This window comes from Myotis yumanensis, unplaced genomic scaffold, assembly GCF_028538775.1.
Source record: "Myotis yumanensis isolate MYYU_CA2020_CCGP unplaced genomic scaffold, mMyoYum1.0.hap1 SCAF_3, whole genome shotgun sequence".
NCBI lineage: Eukaryota > Metazoa > Chordata > Mammalia > Chiroptera > Vespertilionidae > Myotis > Myotis yumanensis.
Window position 1 is genome coordinate 111,601,084 of NW_027223754.1, and position 22,839 is coordinate 111,623,922.

Below are 22,839 nucleotides of genomic sequence, written 5' to 3' on the forward strand. Positions count from 1 at the left end.
AAGAATTCTCAGAAAATTGGAAGGACTTTTCCTTTAAGAAAATTACAATCATAATTGCCAAAATCTCTTCACCTTGGAACCCTCAGAAATCTGAAGACTATTCATATCAGGCAAAGAAGAGTCAAAGCTAGCCATTCTAGTGCTAAAGGAATGAGAGTCAGCAGGGGTCATGTCACAGGCTGAAGTGAGCGATTCCACAGGGTTGACCTCCTCAGAAGGGGAGAGATTCATGATCTGTTGACAAAGCAAAGGAAAGAAAAATACAGTGTGATGTTTCCACAAAAGCTCTAATTCTTCTTTCCATAAGAGTACAGACCATTGTATGAGCTAGTTGTTGGTTGATAGGTCCTGTTTAATGTACATAGTTCACTGTTATTGGAACTTAAAAATGGGAGCTGGTGACCTGGTGTGATGGCACAGCACCCTTAACACACAAATACCCACATCTACAGATAACCACATCAAAATGACTGTCTGTCATAGTTCCTAAAACTTCAGATATTCGAGGAATTTTTAAAAGGTTTCAGCATAATGCAAGTTATTTGGGGAAAAGCTAGGCCCTAACAGATCTGATGGCATCCAGAGATTGTTAATAGTAAAACAAATACCCCAGCATTTGCTTCCATGTACAACTTACAGAGAAGAGGCCACTGAGATTCAGTTTGACACCACATGATGGTTCACATTTTAGTTTAACAGCTCTGGAAGTTTCTTTAACTGCAACTGGAAACTGTGCTACCTTTTTAGTTCCAAAAACAAGTCTGCCAGTTCCTACAGTGGGAGAGTTTTACTTACGAGGTCCGAGTGCTCTAGGATTTGGCTGGTGGTCAGGTCCTCCTCCTCAGACGATTCATCAGAGTCCTCATGGTTCATTTTATTTAGGCTGGGAGAACTTCCCGAGAGCTGGTGCTCCTCCAGAAGCTGCATGTCACACTTGTCTAGACTGTCCAGAGATCGTCTGCGTACTCCCCAGTTAAAGTTGTCCATACTCTCACCCTGCAATCATACCATAAGCTAGTTTTTTTATGTCCAAATTTACTCACACCTTCACACATTCAACTAGTCATGACTTAGAAATAATATTTGCATTATGAACTCTCAAGCCCTCATGTCCTTTGGTACCAAACATTTGGTGACATGATGAGAAAAGTAGTAAAAGCATACTGTTTTCACCGTCATGTACATTATATCATAGGTAGACTGATTACATACTTTTATATGGTGTGGTGGGTAATATTATGTTTTTTAAAACTTGATTGGGGTACACTTAATAAATGATCTATTTCTAAAAATCTGTAGTAAAGACATCATTAATAGTAAAATAACTTCAAAGGAGATGTGTCCCCAACCCTACTTTAGTACTGTTTTTAGAAGGAGCAAAAGTAGGAGCTATGCTTTTGGCATATTGCACATACTCCGGGTAACAAGGAGAAGAGCATTAGGCAAACATTTTAGCATTTTCACAGATAAAATGCAGTTAAGAAGATGGGAGAGCAGCTAGGAAACCCATCCAGTCATGCATGATGCAGAGGCCACAGCAGCAGGGCTTAACTTTTGCTTCTGGATCATTTGAAAAAACTGTCCCAACACAGAAAATAGTTGTTTTCCTGGACCTGAAATGACTGACTTGGTACCAAGCATTATTGATAGCCTGTATATTTAAAATTTTTATTTCAATTTCAGTTGACATTCAATATTATTTTGTATTAGTTTCAGGTGCACAATATAGTGGTTAGACAATCATATGCTTTATTAAGTGATTCCCCAATATTTGCAGTACCCACCTGGCACCATACATAGTTATTATAATGTTATTGACTATATTTCCTATGCTCCACTTTACATCCCTCTGACTATTTTGTAACTGCCAATTTGAACTTCTTAATCCCTTCGTCTTTTTCATTCAGCCCACCTCTCATCTGGCAACCCTCAATTTGGTCTCATATCTGAGTCTGTTTCTGTTATGTTTGTTCATTTATTTTGTTTTTTAGATTCCACATGTAAGTAAAATCATATGGTATTTTTATTTATTTATTTTTATTTTAAAAAAGTATGCTTCTATTGAATTTTAGAGAGAGAGGAAAGGAGAGGGTGAGCGAGATAGAATCATAAATGATAAGAGAATCATTGATCGTTGCCTCCTGCATACCTCACACTGGGGATTGAGCCTGCAACCCAGGCATATGCCCTGATCGAGACTGAACTGTGACCGCCTGGTTCATAGGTCGATGCTCAACCACTGAGCCACCCCAGCTGGGTGAAATCATATGGTATTTGATTTATTTCTCTGTCTGACTTATTTCACTTAGCATAATACCCCTTAGGTCCATCCATGGTGTTGCAAATTGTAAGATTTCATTGTGTCTTTTTATGGCTGAGTAAAATTCCATTGCATATATGTACCACATTTTCATTTTTTTATGATGTTATATTCATTTTATCTTTGATTAGGTGATAAGAATCCATGAACCCACTTCCCCAAATAAAAGCCATATCCTTGACAATGACCTCTATGTAACTATATGGTTACTTTCACCCCATCCCATCCTCTGCGCCCCTTCTCAATCAGGGACTTATAACCTGACACCAATGTTCATCATTCCATTGCTTGATTTTCTTTTATTTCTTAAAATCTATGTGTATTTTTACAAAGCACATATATATTTTTTCTATGCACATATATAATTCTCCATCAAAAGAAATTGAAATCATACCACATATAGTTTTTTTTTGGTTCTTAATAAAAAGTATAATCTATTTTTTAAAAAAATTTTCTGTTTTATTTAGTTTTCTGTTACAGACATGCTATTATTTAGGAATACTTAACAGTGGCAATTAGTAATATTTAACTTTAGTACTAATTAAATAATATGTGTAAGAAAATATTTTATAAAGTATAATCTCTTGAAAACATCTCTTTCTCATCATAAAGGCTCTGCAGATATAAAATGTAATGCTTGCATAATATTCCATATTTTAGTTGGTCCATAATTTATTTATAATTTCCCTTTCCAGTTGGTCATTTAAAAAAGGAATCATTATTGCTGAAAGTATTACATAGGTTCTCCTTTCCCTGCCCCGCTCCCCCATTAACCTCTTCCAGCCTGCTCCTGTTACCCCCCTCCCCGACCTCCTAAGGCACTCAACATCCCATTGTCTGTGTTCATGGGTTGTGCATATATGCATACAAGATCATTGGTTGATCTCTTCCCACCAACCTCCCCTGCCTTCCCTCTGAGGTTCAACTGTCTGTTCAGGCTTCTATGACTCTGGGTCTATTATTGATCATCAGTTTATTTGGTTCATTAGATTCCACATATGAGTGAGATCATGTGATACTCATCTTTCTCTGACTGGCTTATTTTGCTCAGCATAATACTCTCCAGGTCTATCCATGCTGTTGCAAATGGTAGAATTCTTTCTTTTTTATTGACATGTAGTATTCCATTGTGTAAATGTACCATAGTTTTTTTATTCACTCATCTGCTGATGGGCACTTAGGCTGTTTCCACGTCTTAGCTATTGTAAATTGCACTGCTGTGAACATAGGGGTGCATATATCCTTTCTGATGAGTGTTTCAGGTTTCTTAGGATATATTCCTAGAAGTGGGAACACTGGGTCAAATGGAAGTTCCATTTTTAATTTTTTTGAGGAAACTCCATACTGTTTTCCACAGTGGCAGCACCAGTCTGCATTCCCACCAGCAGTGTATTAGGGTTTCCTTTTCTCCACAACCTCACCAACATTTGTCGTTGGTTGATTTGTTGATGATAGCCATTCTGACAGGTATTAGGTGATATCGCATTGTTTTGATTTGCATTTCTGGGATGAGTAGTGACTTGGAGCATTTTTTCATGTGTCTCTTGGCTTTCTGTATGTCCATTTTGTAGAAGTGTCTATTTAGGTCCTTTGCCCGATTTTGATTGGATTGTCTGTCTTCCTTTTGTTAAGTTGTATGAGTTCTCTATATATTTGGGAGATTAACCCCTTATCAGAAGTATCATTGGCAAATATGTTCCCCCATGCAGTGGGCTCTCTTGTTATTTTAATGATGGTATCTTTTGCAGTGCAGAAGCTTTTTTATTTTCGTGTAGTCCCATTTATTTATTTTCTCCTTAGTTTCCATTAATCTAGGAGATGTATTGGTAAATATATTGCTACGAGAGATGTCTGAGATTTTGGAGCCTATAGTTTCTTCTAGGACTCTTTTAATTTCACATCTTAAATTTAAGTCTTTTATCCATTTTGAGTTTATTCTTGTGTGTGATGTAAGTTGGAGGTTTAGTTTAATTTTTTCTTCACATGTACCTGTCCAATTTTCCCAACACCATTTATTGAAGAGACTGTCTCTTCTCCAATGTATGCTCTTGCCTCCTTTGTCAAATATTACATGAGCATAGTGACTTGGGTCCTCTGGGTCCTCTGCTCCTTTCCATTGATCTATATGCCTATTCTGGTGCCAGTACCAGGCTGTTTTGAGTACAATGGCTTTGTAGTATAACTTGATATCTGGTATTGTGATTCCTCCAACTTTGCTCTTTGTTCTCAAGATTGCTGCAGCTATTTGGGGTCTCTTTTGGTTCCATATAAATTTTTGTAGTACTAGTATTTGTTCTAGGTCTGTGAAATATGCCATTGGCATTTTAATAGGGATTGCATTGAATCTATAGATTGCTTTGGGTGGTATGGACATTTTAATGATGTCAATTCTACCAATGCATGAACATGGCATATTCTTCCACTTGTTTATGTCTTCCTCTATCTCTTTTTTCAAAGTCCTGTAGTTTTCCAAGTACACGTCTTTTACCTCCTTGGTTAAGTTTATTCCTAAATATCTCAATTTTTTGTTGTTGTTGCAATGGTAAATGGGATTGTTGTTTTAGTTTCTCATTCTCAGAGTTCACTATTGGTATATAAAAATGCTATGGATTTTTGGTGTTAATTTTGTATCCTGCTACATTTCCGAATTCATTTATTAAAGCTAATAGTTTTTTGATAGAGTCTTCAAGGTTTTCTATGTACAGTATCATGTCATCTGCGAATAATGAGAGTTTTACTTCCTCCCTTCCTATTTAGATGCCTTCTATTTCTTCTTCTTGTCTGATCACTATAGTCAGGACTTCCAGTCCTATGTTGAACAAGAGTGGTAAAAGAGGGCATACCTGTCTTGTTCCTGTTCTTAGGGGAAGTGGTTTTAGTTTTTGCCCATTGAGTATAATGTTGGCTGTAGGTTTGTCATATATGGCCTTTATTATGTTGAGGTATGTTCCCGCATTCCCACTTTGCTGAGAGTTTTTATCAAAAAAGGGTGTTGCATTTTGTCAAATTCTTTTTTCTGCATTGATTGATATAATCATGTGAGTTCTGTCTTGTAATCTGTTTATGGGCTGTATCACATTTATTGATTTGCAAATATGGAACCAACCTTGCATCCCTGTAATAAATCCCACTTGGTTATGATGTATAATCTTTGTCATGTATTGCTGGATCCAGTTTGCTAAAATTTTGTTGGTGATTTTAGTGTCTATGTTCATCAGGGATATTGGCCTGTAGTTCTCTTTCTTTGCCATCTTTATCTGGTTTTGGAATCAGAGTGATGCTGGCTTTATAGAAAGAGTTGGGAAGATTTTCTTCCTCTTGAATTTTTTGGAATAGTTTGAAGAGTTGAGGGGTTAGTTCTCTTTGAATATTTGGTAAAACACCTCTGCGAATCCGTCTGGATCAGGGCTTTTGTTTGCTGGGAGTTTTTTTATTTTTTTAAATTACTGCTTCAATTTCATCAGTAGTTATTGGCCTAGTCAGGTTTTCTGATTCTTCCTGATTGAGATTTGGAACGTTGTATTTCTCTAGGAATAAGTCCATTTGTCTAGGTTGTCCTGTTTGTTGGAATAAAGTCATTCATAGTATTTTATTACATTTTATATTTCTGTGGTGTCAGTTGTTATCTCTTTCGTTTCTGATTTTGTTTATTTGGGTCCTCTCTTTTTGTTTCCTAGTGAGCTTGGTTAGAGGTCCATAAATCTTGTTTATCCTTTCAAAGAACCAGCTCTTAGTTTTATTGAACTTTTGTGTTTTTTCTTTGGTCTCTATGTCATTTATTTCTGCTCTGATCATTATTATTTCCTTCCTTCTACTTGTTCTGGGCTATTCTTGTTGTTCTCTTTCTAATTCTTTAAGTTGTAATGTTAGATAACTTACTACCAGTTCCTCTCCCTCCCTGCCTCTCTCTCTCTCTCTCTCTCTGTCTCTCTCTCTCTCTCTCACTCTCTCTCTCTCTCTCTCTTTGAAGTTAGGAGTGTAGTGCTATGAACTTCCCTAGCAGGACTGCTTTAACTTTTTCTGATAGGTTTTTGGATTGTTGTGTGTTCATTGTCATTTGTCTTCAGGATTTTTTAAAATTTTATTCTTTGATCTCTTCGGTAACCCATTCATTGTTTAATAGCATGCTATTTAGTTTCCATGTAGTTGATTGCTTTGAGCATTTTTTAAAATTAAATCTTTATTGTTCAGATTATTACAGTTGTTCCTCTTTTTCCCCCCATAGCTCCCTTCTACCCGGTTCCCACCCCACCCTCTGCCCTTATCACCCCCCCTCCACTGTCCTCATCCATAGGTGCACGATTTTTGTTCAGTCTCTTTCCGCACCCCCCACACCCCTTTCCTCCTGAGAATTGTCAGTCCACTCCCTTTCTATGCCCCTGATTCTATTATATTCACCAGTTTATTCTGTTCATCAGATTTTTTATTCACTTGATTTTTAGATTCACTTGTTGATAGATATGTATTTGTTGTTCATAATTAATCTTTACCTTTTTCTTCTTCTTCCTCTTCTTAAAGGATACCTTTCAGCATTTCATATAATACTGGTTTGGTGGTGATGGATTCCTTTAGCTTTTTCTTATCTGTGAAGCTCTTTATCTGACCTTCACTTCTGAATGATAGCTTTGCTGGATAAAGTAATCTTGGTTGTAGGTTCTTGGTATTCATCACTTTGAATATTTCTTGCCACTCCCTTCTGGCCTGCAAAGTTTCTGTTGAGAAATCAGCTCCCTTGTAGGTAACTGATTTTCTTTCTCTTGCTGCTTTGAAGATTCTCTCTTTGTCTTTTGCTCTTGGCTATTTAATTATGATGTGCCTTGGTGTGGTCCTCTTTGGATTCCTTTTGTTTGGGGTTCTCTGAGCATCCTGGACTTGTAAGTCTATTTCTTTCACCAGGTAGGGGAAGTTTTCTGTCATTATTTCTTCAAATAGGTTTTCAATATCTTGCTCTCTTTCTTCTTCTGGCATCCCCAGAATTCGGATGTTGGTATGCTTGAAGTTGTCCCAGAGGCTCCTTACACTATCTTCATATTTTTGGATTCTTTTTTCTTTTTGTTTTTCTGGTTTGGTGTTTTTGCTTCTTCATATTTCAAATCTTTGCCTTGATTCTTGTGATCCTCTAGTCTGCTGTTGGACCTCTGTATATTATTCTTTATTTCAGTCAGTGAATGTTTAATTTCTAGTTGAACCTTTGTCATATCCTCGAGGGTATCACCATATTTCTTGAGGGTCTCACTAAATTTATTGGTGGTTTCTAGAAAATTCTTGAAAAACCTTATGTGTGGTTTTGAACTCTATATCCAGTAGTTTGCTTTCCTCCATTTCTGTCATTTGTGATCTGTTTTTTTGTCTCCGCATTTTTTATGCTTCCCTGTGTTGATAGAGTGGCTTTCTGTGCTAGGTGTCCTATAGGGCCTAGTGGCTCAGCCTCCCCAATTACCTGAGGTGGACACTCTTGGTGCACGCCTTTGTGGGCTTTGTGCACAGTCTTGTTGTAGTTAAGCCTTGATTGTTGTTGGTATCACTGGGAGGAATTGACCTCCAGGCCAATTGGCTGTGAGAATCAGCTGTGTCTATGGTAGGAGAGCTTCTGTGCTGGAGACACCCTTATGGGGCAAGACTTGCTTCAGTGGGGCTTTGGTGCTTTAAGTCTGCCCCCTGAGTGTGTCCCTTATGGTTTTCAGGAGTTGTAATCTGGATGGTCCCACTCTGACCACTGGGTACACTGGCTCTTGGATCTCTAAAGAGGTGCTAATTCAGCTTCTGCCTGAGGCTACTCAGCAGGAGCTATGGGGAGATCTGCAGATTCCTTTTCTTTGTTTGTGGTTTGGAGGTGCCCAGATGAAGCCCAGCTGTGAAGCAATGCATGCTGCTGTGGAGCCTTGGGCCTTCTTTTGGAAGTTCTGGGTCTCTCTGACCCAGCTGCAGTTTGTTAGGTAATTTTCAGATTGCAAAGGGTCAGGCCATTCATATGCAAAAGCATTTGTGCACAGCTTGGGTGGGGCGGGGTCTCAGGGAATCAACAAGGTGGAGGAAACAGCTATGGTTGATCCTCAGCCCTGCCCTAAGAGGCCCCGGGTCTCAGTGTCCCATGGTAATCGCTGCAAGCACCTCTGAGAGAAAGCCACCCTCGAGTTCCGCCCGATGCCAGACAGTCCAGTTTCTCCCCGTATGAGTCTGTGTCCCCAGGGACTTGCCTGGAACTGGAGTTCAGAGCAGTCGGGAGCTTGTGTCTCCCTCCTGATTGAAAAGACAGCCGCGTCCTCAGTTGCCAGCCCTTTCCGCGTGTGCCTCTGTACCTCTGCACTTTACTTCCGCACCTCCTCTGAGTCTCAGTGTGCTTTTCTCTTTCTTTCTAGTTGTAGAATTTCCACTCTACAGCCAGCCAGCCAGCCTTCCTATGGTTCTGGATGATGTCCTTTTGTCTTTTAGTTGTAGTTTTGAAGTGGTTGTGCGAGGCAGCAATTTCAAGTGTTCACCTATGCCGCCATCTTGGTTTCTCCTCTGCTTTAAGCATTTTTATTGTAGCTGATTTCCAATTTCATGCCACTGTGGTCTGAGAAGATGCTTGATTTGATTTCAATCTTCTTGAATTTGTAGAGTGTTAACTTGTGCACTAACATGTGGTTTATCTTTGAAAATGTACCATGTGTACTTGAGGAGAATGTATTTCCTGTAGCTTTGGGGTAGAAATTTCTGAAGATATCAATTAGTTCCATTTGTTCTAGTGGCATTTAGAATTGCTGTTTCCTTTTGTCTAGAAGATTTATTCAGTGATGTCAGTGGTGTCTCAAAGTCCCCTACTATGATTGTATTGCTGTCAATCTCTCTTGATATCACCCAGAAGTTTTTGAAATATATTTATATGCTCTTGTATTGGGTGCATATATGTTTCTCAGAGTTATAGTCTCTTGTTGTATCAATCCCTTTAGTATTATGAAGTAACCTTCTTTATCTCTTGTTATGGCCTTCACTTTGAAGTCTATTTTGTCTACCCCAGCTTTTTTCATTTTCATTTGCCTGAAAAAATTTTTTTCCATTCCTTCACTTTCAGTCCTTTGTTCTAAGGTAGGTCTCTTGTAGACAGCATATATATGGGTCATGTTTTCTTATCCATTAAGCTACCCTATGTCTTTTGATTGGAGCATTTAATCCATTTACATTTAATGTTATTATTTGTAGGTACTTGTTTTTGCCATTTTTATTCTTTATGCCTTTGTTCCTTCTTTCCTTTCTATTCCTTTTTTTTTTTTTTTTTAACAACAGTCCCTTTAGCATTTCATTTCTTGCTTTGCTGGTTTGGTGGTAATAAACTCCTTAAACTTTTTTTTTTTTTTTTTTGCCTGTGAAGCTCCTGATTTCACCTTCAACTTTGAATTGATAGCCTTGCTGGATAGAGTATTCTTAGACTCAGGTCCTTGCTTTGCATACTTCATTATATTCCCTACTGGTCGGATGTGTTTCAGTTGAGAAATCAGTTGATAGTCTAGTGGGAGATCCCTTGTAAGTAACTTTCTGTCTATCTCTGGCCACCTTTAAGACCCTTACTTTGTCGTTGGCATTTGCCAATTTAATTATGATGTGTCTCAGTGTGGGTCTTTTTGGGTTCATCTTGTTTGGGACTCTGTGTGCTTCTTAGACTTGTGGATTTTTTTCTTCCCCAAATCAGGGAAGTTTTCTGTCATTATTTCTTCAAACAAGTTTTCTATTCCTTGCTCAGCTTCCTCTCCTTCTGGCACCCCTATATGTAGATGTTGTTTAATTTCATGTTGTCCCAAAGCTTCCTTAGACTCTCCTGCTTTTTAATTTTTTTTCTGCTCTGCTTAGCTGTTTTTTTCTACCTTGTCTTTTAACTCACTGATATGGTCCTCAGCTTCTTCTAGTCTACTGTTGAAAACTTCCAGGATGTTCTCTATTGCAGCTATGTCATTCTTCATTTTCTCTTGATTTTTATACTTGTTGGTGAATTTCTCATCCAGTCGTTTGAGCGTCCTTATAACCATTACTCTGAATTCTTTCTCTGACAAATTGCTTGGCTCCATTTCATTTCATTCCTTTTCTGGTGATTCCTCCTTTTCTTTCATTTGGGGGTTGTGTATTTGTCTCCCCATTTTTGTTCCTTTGTAATTGTTTCTATGTATTAGATCAAACTGCTATACCACCCAGCTTTTTTAAATTGGTGTTATGTAGTAAATGTTTTGTGGGACCCAGTGGTACAGTCTTTCAGGTCTCATGGGCTGGATGTTTAAGGGATGCTCCCTCCTTAAGATATTTGAGTTCTCCTGATATAGTTGAATCTTAAATGTAAATGGATTAATATTGTCCTATTCATGGACAGAGTCTCCTTTCAGGGTGTCTGATTATGTGGTTTGCTCCGTACCATGTCATGCCAACTGTTTTGAGGTGCTGACTGAATAGCACAAAATACAACACAAGACATGACACAGAATGAATAGGAGGCAGCCAATCAATGATTCTCATTCATCATCATCATCATCATCATCATCATCATCTCTCTCTCTCCTTTCCTCTCTGAAATCAATAAAAATATATTTTTAAAAAGAATGTATATTCCGCATCTTTGAGGTGATATGTTCTCTAAATATTAATAAAGTCCACCTAATCCAGTGTGTCATTTAAGGTTGCTGTTTCCTTGTTGATTTTTTTTTTTTTTTTTTTGGTCTGGAAGATCTATCTAGTGATGTCAATGGGATGTTAATGTCCCACACTATGACTATATTGCTGTTGATCTCTCTCTCCCTTAAAGTCCTCCAGGAATTTTAAAGTATATTTCAGTGCTCCTATATTGGGTGCATATATGTTTACCAGTGTTGTAGCCTCTTGTTGGATCAATCCCAATAGTTTATATAGAGACAATCTTTCTCTCTTGTTATGGCCTTTGTTTTGAAGTCTATTTTGTCAGATATAAGTATTGCTACCCCAGCATTTTTTTTTGTTTCTATTTGTATGGAAATATTTTTCCATGCTTTCACTTTCATCCTGTGTGAGTTTTTTTGTTCTGAGGTTGGTCTCTTGTAGACAGCATATAGGGGCCTTGTTTTCTTTTTTTTTGGTGGGGAGGGCTTGTTTTCTTATCTATTCAGCAACCCTGTGTCTTTTGATTGGAGCATTTAATCCATTTACATTTAAGATTCATTTTTGATAGGTACTTATTTATTGCCATTTTTATTCTGTATGCATATGTTCCTCTCTCTCTATTTCTTCTTCTTAACAACAGTCCTTTTAGCATTTCTTCCAATGAAACTTTAGTCTTTTTTATTTGGTCTTGGAAGCTTTTTATTTCACCTTCAATTTTGAATGATAGCCTTGCTGGATATAGTAGTCTTGCTTTCAGATCCTTTTTTTTTTTCATTATTTTGAATACTTCATGTCATTCCCTTCTGGAAAGCCTTATGGGAGCTCCCATGAGATAACTGTCTCTCTCTTGTTGCCCTTAAGATTCTCTCTTTGTTATTAATATTTGCCATTTTAATTAAGATATATATTGGTGTGACTCTCTTTTTGATTGGGACTCTCTGTGCTTCCTGAACTTTTGTGACTTTTTCCTTCATCAGGTTAGGGAAGTTTTCTGTCATTATTTCTTCAAACAGGTTCTCTATCCCTTCCTTGCATTGTTCCCCTTCTGGTTCCCCTATGATGTGGATACTATTCCATTTCACATTGTCCCAAAGTTCCTTTAACCTGTCCTCCTGCTGTCTACGTATTTTTTCTTTTTGATGCTCTAATTGAGTGATTTTTTTTCTACCTTATATTATAATTTGCTGATTTGATCCTCTGCTTCTTCTACTATGATTTCCTTCCAGGGTATTTCTTATTTCAGCTATGTCATACTTCATTTCCTACTGGTTGTTTTTCATTGTTTCTATATCCTTTTTCATGCTGTTGAGCATTCTAAAAACCATTACTTTATACTCTGTTTCTGATAAACTCCCTGCCTCCATTTCATTTAGCTCTTTTTCCAGTGATTCCTCCTGCTTTTTTCATTTGTGGACTGTTTCTTTGTTTCCCCATTTTCACTGTTTCTTTTTGCTTGTTTCTGTGTATTGAGTAAGTTGCTGTGCCTCCCAGTTTTGGTGGTGTGGCCTTCTTGTGGGACCCAGTGGTATAGTCTCCTTGATTCCCTGAACTGGGTGCTCTATGAATGTACCTTATGTGGCTTAAGTGAGCCTTCCTGTTGAATTTGGGTCTTGATCATTATTGTCCTTTTCATGGGTGGGCTCAGCCCTAAGGCTTGCTGACTGTGATTCCCACCCTGACCACATCATGCCAACTGTTATATGGGTGCTCCACTACTTCCCTGCCTTCCTCTAACCTCTGTTCTTGCCCATAATCAACTAACAGTACCACTAACAGATGCCATTTATATGTCTAGTGTATGATATTTTTAATTGCTGAATTTTTTTTTGTTAATATTTTTTTTGAGGATTTTCATGTATGCTCATCAGAGCTGTATCCCTATAATTTTTAAAGTGTTTTTGTCTGGTTTTGGAACCAGGATAATGGTGGCCTTGTAAAAGAAACTTGGGAGCCTTCCCTCCTCTTAAATTTTTTGGAATAGTTTGAGAAGGATAGGTGTTAATCCTTCATTGAACGTTTGGTAAAATGCACCTGTGAAGCCTTCAGATCTGGAACTTTTGTTTGTTGGGAGTTGTTTGTTTTTTTTTTAAATATATTTTATTGGTTTTTTACAGAGAGGAAGGGAGAGAGATAGATAGAGAGTTAGAAACATCGATGAGAGAGAAACATCGATCAGCTGCCTCCTGCACATCTCCCACTGGGGATGTGCCTGCAACCCAGGTACATGCCCTTGACCGGAATCGAACCTGGGACCTTTCAGTCCGCAGGCCGACGCTCTATCCACTGAGCCAAACCGGTTTCGGCTGTTGGGAGTTTTTTGATTACTGATTCAATTTCTTTGATAATAATCAGTCAGTTCAGATTTTCTGTTTCTTCTTGATTCAGTATATGTTTCTAGGAATTTATCCAATTTTTTCCAAACTGTCCAATTTGTTAGGCATGTAATTGTTCTTAGTATTTTCTTATAATCCTTTGTATTTCTATGGTATCAGTTGTCACTTCTCCTCTTTCATTTTTGATTTTATTTATTTGTTTTTAAAATTAAATCTTTACTGTTGAAACTATTACATATGTCCTTTTTTTTCTCTCCCACTGACCTCTTCTAGCCTGCCCCAGCCGCCCGCCCCAGGCCTTTACCACCCTATTGTCTGTGTCCATGGGTTATGCATATATGGATACAAGTTCTTTGGTTGATCTTTTTCCACCCACCCTCCCTCCCCTGCCTTCCCTCTGAGATTCGACATCCTGTTCCATGCTTTTATGTTTCTGGATCTATTTTGTTCATCAATTTATTTTGTTCATTAGATTTACATATGAGTGAGATCATGTGATAATTGTCTTTCTCTGACTGGCTTATTTTTCTTAGCATAATACTCTCCAAGTCCCTCTATGCTGTCTCAAAGGATAAGAGATCCTTATTTTTTTCTTTTTTTAAATATATTTTATTTATTTCAGAGAGGTAGGGAGAGGGAAAGAGAGATAGAAACATCAATGATGAGAAAGAACCATTGATTGGCTGCCTCCCGCATGCCCCCTACTGGGGGTCGAGCCCACAAGCCAGGCATATGGCTTTGGCTGGAATCGAACCTGGGACCTTTCAGTCCACAGGCCGATGCTCTATCCACTGACCCAAACCAGCTAGGACAAGATCCTTATTTTTTACTCTCTCTCTTTTTTTCTTGATTCTGGTTAAATGCTTTTTAATCTTGTTTATCTTTTCAAAGAACCACTTCTTAGTTTCAGTGACTTTTCTATGGTTTTCTTAGATTCTATTTTGTTTCCACTCTGATTTTTATTATTTTCTTCCTTCTCCTCACTTTTTTTTGTTTTGTTCTTTTTCTAGTTCATTTAATGTATGGTTAGATAGTTTGCCATTTTTCTTGTTTCTTGTGGTAGACGTATATTGCTATAAAATTCCCTCTTAGGACTGCTTTAGCTTTGTCCCACAGATTTTGAGTTATTGTGTTTTCATTTTTCTTTGTCTCAAAGTAGCTTTTGATATCTTTGTTATTCTCATTGTTAACCCATTCATTGTTTAGTAAAATGTTATTTAGTTAGCCTCCATGTGTTTGTGTTTTTCAGTTTTATTCTTGGGATTGATTTCTAGTTTCATGCTATTGTGTTTGGAGAAGATGCCTGATAAGATTTCAATCTCCTTAATTTCATTAATACTTGCTTTTGTGGCCTAACATGTGTTTTATCCTGGAAAATGTTCTATGTGCACCTGAAAAGAATGTATATTCTGCTGCTTTGGGGTGAAATACATCTGGTTGAATGTGTCATTTAAGGTCACTGTTTTCTAGTTGATTTTCTGTGTAGAAGGTATATCCATTGATGTCAATGGGATTTAAAGTCCCTTATTATGACGGTACTAGAGGCCTGGTGCACGGATTCATGCACTGGTGGGGTCCTTCAGTGTGGCCTACAGGGATTGGACTGAAACCGGCATCTAACATCCCCTGAGGGATGTAGTAGTGTGCGAAGCAGCAGGCAGCCAGGGAGGAGCCACTCCCGCTCATCCTGGCCCTGCTCATCCCGGTCAGCTGAGTGTCTGCCCCATCTTCCACTGCTGCCCCTTGCATCTCCTAGTCTGCCACACCCAGCTATGAAGAAATGGATCCCTAGGGTGGAGCTCCCATGGCCTCGGTAGGGGTGTAGACTGAGGCTCAGAGAAGTGGGGTGAGTGCCGGAGGGGCACCCAGGAAAGACTGGGGAGTTGCAGTAGCTGCGCTTCGAGGCCCACTTTGTATGCCATCCTATAAGTCCTGGGGTGGCTCCGGTCTGATAGGAGGAAGCAGGTGCTAGGGACTGAGTTCCTGGTCTCTTTTTTCCCTCCCTCTGTCCTTTGGTTCCAGCTGCTCAGGGAGGACATGGTCAGAGAGGTGGTTTGGGGGAGTCATGCCTCCGGAGCAGTGCCGGGGGAGTGGCAAAATTTGGACTGATGGCCCAGCCTCCCAATGCGAACTGCAGCTCAGCCCCACCTGCTTGTGATCTTCCATAGACTCAATCACCTGTTTCTCTTTTCGTCTGTCCAAGTTGAATGCCCTCTGGTGGTCAGTGCATGTCATAGCGACTGGTTGACAGGTTGCTTAGGCTTTTATATACATAGATTACTGTTGATCTCTCCCTTTATGTCCACCAATATTTACATTGTTTATTTAGGTGCTCCTATGTTGGGTGCATAAATGTTTACAAGGGTTATATTGTCTTGCTGGGTTGGTCCTTTTATCATTATGCAATGTCTTTCTTTGTTTCTTATATCCTTTGTTTTAAAGTCTATTTTGTCTGTTATAAGTATTGATACCCCAGCTACTTTTTGTTTCCATTTGCATGAAATATTTTTTTCCATCCCTTAACTTTTGGTCTATGTGTATCTTTTGATCTGAAGTTGGCCTTTTGTAGACAGCTTATTTATTGGTCTTGTTTTTGTTTGTTTTTTTAATCCATACAGCTACCCTATATATTTTTAAATTGAATTTATTGGGGTGACATTGGTTTGCAATGCCATACAGGTTTCAAGTGTACAACCCAATAAACATCATCTGCACACTGAATAATGTGCCCATCACCTCAAGCAAAGTCTATTTCTGTCCACATTCCCCACACTCCCTTTGCCTACCATCATTTAGCCCCCTATGTCTTTTAATTGCTGCATTTAAACTATTTACATTTAAAGTAATTATTAGTAGGTACATAGTGATTGCCATTTCATTTTTTATATTTATGTTTCTCTTTTTTTGTCTTCTTAAAGAAGTCCTTTTAACATTTCTTATTATATTGGTTTGGTGGTGATGACATCCTGTAGCCTTTTCTTGCCTTGGAAGCTCTTTATCTCTCGTTCAATTTTAAATCATGGAATTGCTGGGTAAAGTAGTCTTGGTTGTAGGTCTTTGCTTTTCATCACTTTTAATATTTTGTGCCAGCCCCTTCTGGCCTGAAAAGGGAACTTTCTGTTGAGAAATCAGCTGACAATCTTTGTGGAGTTTCCTTGTAGGTAACTGTCTTTCTCTTGCTGCTTTGAAAATTCTCTCCTTGTCTTTAACCTCTGCCATTTTAATTATGATGTGTCTTGGTGTGGAACTCTGAGTTTGTCTTGTTTGGGACTCTTCATTTCCTGGACATGTATGGAAGTGAAGTAAAGTTTTTTCTTTGCTAGGTTAGAGAAGTTTTCAGTTATTATTTCTTCAAATAGGTTCTGAATCTGTTGTTACTCTCTTCTCCTTCTGACAACCCTATGATAAGAATATTGTTATGCTTGATGTCTCAGAGGTCCCTTTAGCTATCCTCATTTTTAAATTTTTTTTTTTTTTCTGTTCTGACTTGGTGTTTTCTGCTACCTTGTCTTCCAAATCACTGACTCAATTCTCTAATCTGTTGTTGATTTCTTCTAGTGTATTCTTCATTTTACTTACTGTATTCTTTATTTCTGAGTATTTTTATAAGGTTTTAATGTCTCTTTTTATGCTTACTATCTCTTTGTTGAAATTCACACTGAGTTCATTCTTCCATATGTTCCTTGAGCATCCTAGCTACCAATGTTTTGAACTTTATATCTGGTAGATTGCTTTTCTCCATTTTATTTATTTATTTTTCTAGAGATTTCTATTCCGTTCCACTTTTTTCATTTGGGATATGTTTCTTTGTCTTTCCATTTGTCTACCCTAAGTGTTTATTTCTTTGTACTAGGTAGATCTGCTATGTCTCCCAGTCTTGGGAGGTGGCCTTACATAGTAGGTGTCCTGTGGGGCCCAGTGGGGCACTCTATCTGATCACCAGAACTGCGTTTCCCAGGAGTGTGCCTTGTATGGGTTGTGTGTGCCCTGCTGTTGCAGTTGAGTCTTGATTGCTGTTGGCACATCAGTGGGTAGGTTTGACCCTTGGCCTGGCTGGCTTGAGGATTATCTATGAGCACAGCATAAAAGCTACTGTGCTGTGGCTGTCCCCACAGAGAAGGAGTTGCCAAGGTCTGTGCCTGCTGAGACCTCCCTCTGGGTGTGTCACTTGGGACACTAATCTGGTGGTTCTTTGTAGTGGTATGAGGCTGGTCATTGGATGTATTGGTTTGGGGGCCCCTTGGGAAGAACTCCAGTGCAGGGCCATGTAAGATGCTGCCTGTTACGGGACTGGGCTACCTGTTAGGTACTACCTAGCAATCCTCAGTTGATAGCTGCCTATTATAGGCTTGGCTTTGCATGGGAGGGGCTACATTGCAAACCAAGGCCCGGTGCTACAAAAGACCTCAAGCACACCAAGACCTGCTGCCACCAGCAAAAGACCTATGGCACACCAAGATCTGCTGCCACTTGTCAGCTACCTGTAATGCTCAGCCACTGAAAGAGCCCTGGGTGGCATGCGAGTTGGGTGAGGCACCACCTGGGTTAAGGGCAAAGCAAGTTTTAAAGAAAGCTATGAGTTATATCTCACACTTTGTTTACAAACCATGATGTTAAGTAAGTATGTTTATTTGACCAACATAAAATGTTTTTGTAGAAATTAATTTTGGTTTTATTTTCTCTCTCTCTCTTTCTCTTTCTCTCTCTCTCTTTTACTTTTTATTGATTTATTGGGGGTGACACACTGATTAATAAAATTATATAGGTTTCAGGTATACAATTCTATAATAAATCATCTACATATTGTATTGTGTGTTCACAATATTTTTCTCTCTCTCTTAAGACAGGAATAAAAGAAGGGAAATATTACATCTCATTGGTAAGCAAGTTTTAACTGAAACGGATAGGTAATCTGAATAACATCTAGTATAGAATCCTTCTATTTATGAGTCATTTGAAGCACTGTATGATGGCTCACTATTAACTTTTTAGGGTAAGAATTCAGTTAATAAAATAATATAATATGAGAGATGCAAATTACTGTTAAAATTAGTGAGCATTAAATTGATTAATTTTCCTCTGGTTTAAGGGCTATTTCTTCTGGATCCTAATAACACAAAGCTTGATAGAATATTTCACAGATCTCTTATAAAATAGATGCTTAGCTATTCCAAAATCTGTTTTGGTGATTCATGGTAGAAGGCAACAGGTAAGAATCCTAAACACATTCTGGATATAATATACAAATTATCATTAATCAACCCCATTTATTATAGTTTTAGGACTATTTGATGATACAAAGAAATCAGATTCAGGATATGATTTCTATATTGTGTAGCTATATCTGCTGTTTTATCTGTATCAGCACCTTTTATCTATATCTGTACTTTTTATCCATATCTGCACCTTTTATCTATATCTGCTGTGACAAATTACCACCAAATAAAGTTTTTTCCTGGTGCATATGCTAACTATTGTGCTGAAATTTAAAAATAGCTATTTTAGTGAAAAAAAAAAAAAACTTGGAAAGGCAAGAGTTCTGGAAAGAAAAAGAGAATGCAATGTATGAAGAAATAAAAAATATATAAAGAAAAATGAGAATGCTAGATAGAGAAAAGAAAGAAGAATGTGAAAATGACTAGGAGAAATATACAAATATAAATGTAAAATATAAATTCATAAAACTGGTTCTTTTGCACCAAATCAGTTGATGGGTTGGATGAACTATCTCAGGGAACAATTCTGGAGGTATCCCCACTGACCATGAGATAGAACCATAAGTTTTCACAGAAATATGAATGTCTAGATCCTAGAATACTACACTGGGCATAGACTGCTGTTACTGTTGATTTGGTTAAAATGTGGATTAATGAGGCATGAGAATGGAGAATTATACCTGTACTAGAGGCCTAGTGCATGAAATTTGTGCATGGGGAGGGAGGCTGTCCCTCAGCCTGGTCTGTGCCCTCTCGCAATCTGGGACCCCTTGGGGGATGTCCAACTGCTGGTTTAAGCCCGATCCCTGCAGTCGGACATCCAGCAGTCAGACATCCCTCTCACAATCCGGAACCGCTCACCCCTAACCACTCTCCTGCCTGCCTGCTCACCCCTAACCAACTCACCTGCCTGCCTGTCTGCTTGCTCCTAACCACTTGCCTGCCTGCCTGCTCAATGTGTTTCATAGTGACCGGTCATTCCGGTCATTCCAATTATTCCACTGTAATGGTCACTTAGGCTTTTATATATAGAGAAGAAGATTAGCGCAATTGAGAGAAAAAAGACGTCTTATGTCACACACCCATCAATGTGAATATGCATACAAACAGGCATACATATGCTGGAAGGGAGGAAGAAGCAACTCTGTTGTTATCAATCTGCATTAATGCAAAACATTGGCTTGCATACCTGAAAAAAGAGCATCCTCTTACCTGAAGCTCCTGGGCAGCAGATGGGGTGAACAGAGAAACAAATTAAAAGGTCTATTTAAAATGATGATATTAAGGACACTAAAGTGCTTTTCTCTTAGTTTTAACACAATGAACAGTGCTAACAATATATACTTCAGTAGATGCAACTTAAAGAAAGGTAAAGGTATATAAACCCAAGGAGAAAATCAACATCAAACCAGAAATTCCCAAGCTCATAGTGGTAGATGATGGAATTGGGGCAATAAGTCACAAATACAATTTCTGAAACAGCTTTCCCCTTGTGTGGCCACTTTTCTGTCCTCAACACTTTTGAGGGGGGGGGGGGGATGACTAAGTATTTGTGAGAAAATTGTGAAATGTCATGGGAAAATGTATCAGGGTCATCAACTGGAACAAAAAGATGGTGTCACCTGATCCTGCTCACCAAGAGAAAGGTGTGTGTGATCATGGTCTCTTCACTGCTGATATACAGTTAACAGCAAAGACACAGCACCTTGCAAAGATTCTGAAAAGTTCAAGGCCAAACCCTTACCATTATTAGGCAATAAATTATGAGGCAATTTAATGAAAAGAAGTAGATGTAACCAAAAAACTGTCTTTTTCGATAACTGTGTTTTTATCTAGAAGGTAAATATGCTTAACTTTCTCAGATGAGGAAAAACTGAAATTATTCACCAATGATAGTACAAAGGAATGGACATTGGGACAGTGCTAGAAGCTTTATTTAGGTTACCTCACTAAATGCTCAGATCCACTCTATAGACAGGTATTATCATACCCATTGAGTATCTGAGAAAGCCAAGAGAAACTGCATGCTCATGGTCATACAGTGAGTGAGGTCAGTGGCAGAGCTGTAATTCAAAGTTGGACCTTGCCTGGCTCCAAAGCCTTGCATTTTTTACGCGACCCCTCATAAGCATGGCAGCATCCCTTATTGTATCTTAGTGAGATGTGGTTAAAACTTTTTCACATGGTTTATTTTATTTGGGTACATATATACTTTCATACTCTTGAGTGTCTATGAAATCTTAATGATATAAGATAAAGTCACCACTGTGATGTAGTTCTTGTTGGCTAGGACAACAGAGAGAACACCAGTAGTATTCATTACTTTTTGTCCCTGACAAACATTAGTGTCATAGTTATTTTCAAGTGATGGGCATCTCAGATTTTTCTTCCTTTATTTTGATAAATTTGTTAGTTGTTCTGAAACTGTGTCTGATTCTCCTGCTAGGTCACATTATATAACATGTTTTTATTTGATTGACTTTAGAAAATGATGTGTGTCTTGCAAGGTCAATTTTTCCCTCTTTAGTTTTATTTTCAGAGTGAAGAGGGTGCCTGAGCTTGAATTCTAGCCTAGGAGAGAAGATGGGGTTAGCTGTTCAGGCCAGGGAACTCATGTTGTGACATTCCATGTATCTCTGGCTCAGAGATATTCAAAACCATTGTATTTCATGGAAGACTTAAAACAATCATCACCACAATTCGAGATTGATATCTTTATTACTAATTGTGATGAACAGTCAGAAAATTCTGCACTACTTTCTACTGGTTCTAGAACAACTCAAGGTGAAAAGCTGACACTTATTTTAAAGTTGCTTTGCAGTAAGTGCCTTTAGCTCTTTACATACTGGGCTGCAAAACTTGTGTTCAGGAAAAGATTGGTAAAGAAAATACTGTTCCTTCTGAGGATGTGATTCTCCCTTGCTGGCACAGATATCTAGGGTCATCAGTGGCCAAAGGGACAAAAGCAGATAGCCCCTTGGCCTCACCTTGATATAAACGAGTTGGTCAGCAGTCACCCTTTTAGGGAAGGTAAGAAGTTAATTAAGGTTAAGAAGTTGGTTAAGTTAGGAGGTGCCTTTCCACTATAGGAGATGATAAACTTTGAATCTGGGCCTCTGCTTTAACTTTAAGTCTAGCAGAAAGCCCTTTCTTTGGGAAATAGACTGTGTACAGTTACATGTGAGCTCAAGCATGTTGACTAACACCAGGAGCTGACTTGGTACCAGGGGTATCCGGCATTTTCACACATACCAATCTCCCTTTAGTGAATTTCGTTTCCACCTTTTGAGGCAAAGGATTACCACTCAACTGGAACACCCCCCAAACTATCAAAATGAGAGCAAAGGGATGATGTGTTGCCTTCCAATCCCAGATTTCAAAAATATGATTCATAACTGAAAGCATCTTATGACCATACTTGTCATCCAAATACACAAATCTGCCTTTGCCTATTGAGACTTGAGTTAAGCTGCTCCAAGTGTGGGGAAAACCTGCCACCCATCTACATCAGAGCCAGAAACTCTCCTGTGCCCTCCATCCTGTTTTGAATTCTAATGACCTAATCAGGCAGCACAAAGGCCCCAGAGGCCCCAGGCTCTTGGCTTATTTTGTCGTAGGCAAGCTTCCAAGTAATGGAATTAGAGCAATTTCATGTTTATAAGCATTAAATGCTCTGCTTGTTTTAGCCAGGTACCAGCAAACAGGTTCAGAACTTGAATATTTTGTGTGTGTGTTTTTTAAAGCTCACTGTTGGACTTACACACAGCCTTTGTATGGTCATCAGCAGTCAAATTATGGCCATTTACAAATAATCTGGCAGCATCTGCTGTGGGCTCAGACAGGAAGGGTGTGGTAACTTGTGCCAAAATGAAGCTGCTGAACTTGGAATACGTTGATTTAAAATAAAGTTTACAGCTTTTCAATGAAAGACACAGTTATAAAAATTCATTACTTAGCAGGTAAAAAGAAACTTTGTTAGTCAAGTGGGTTATTTTTAGAGAAAGTACTATACCTCTCCGTCCTCTAGTTCTACATCCAGGAAATCGAAGTCTCTAAAGACTCTGAACTGTTGCTCACTGTTTGTGTCATCCATGTTCTCCGGTTCTCGGGCACCATCCTCGGAAGAGACCAAGCTCGTCTGATGCTCCAGCAGGTCCAAGTCCCCACATGATGAAAAAATTACCTACAAATCCAAAAAGTCCCGTCCTGAGAAACCATCTCCCTCTGGTTGTTCGTGCTACAAAAAAACCCATCACTGGCTCTTCATCACACTGTTTCCAGTACACACCTAATTCCTCAGGCAGATTTTTTTAGGATGTTATTATTTATGTTGGACAGGTGCCTTCAGATTAAAATTAGTGCAAAGACACAA

General features: G+C 38.6%; 1 protein-coding gene across 8 annotated transcripts in view; it reads right to left on the reverse strand.

Annotated features, from left to right (window-relative positions):
* FRY (FRY microtubule binding protein) overlaps positions 1-22,839 on the reverse strand; it is a 559,746-nt gene that overhangs the window by 66,736 nt on the left and 470,171 nt on the right. For all 8 annotated transcript variants that reach the window (XM_070409378.1, XM_070409376.1, XM_070409374.1 and 5 more), the window contains 3 exons: positions 22,480-22,650; positions 796-996; positions 73-234 (listed from right to left, as the gene is read on the reverse strand). In XM_070409378.1, coding sequence (XP_070265479.1) covers positions 73-234; positions 796-996; positions 22,480-22,650 — 534 coding nt within the window. The remainder of the gene's footprint in view (positions 1-72; positions 235-795; positions 997-22,479; positions 22,651-22,839) is intronic.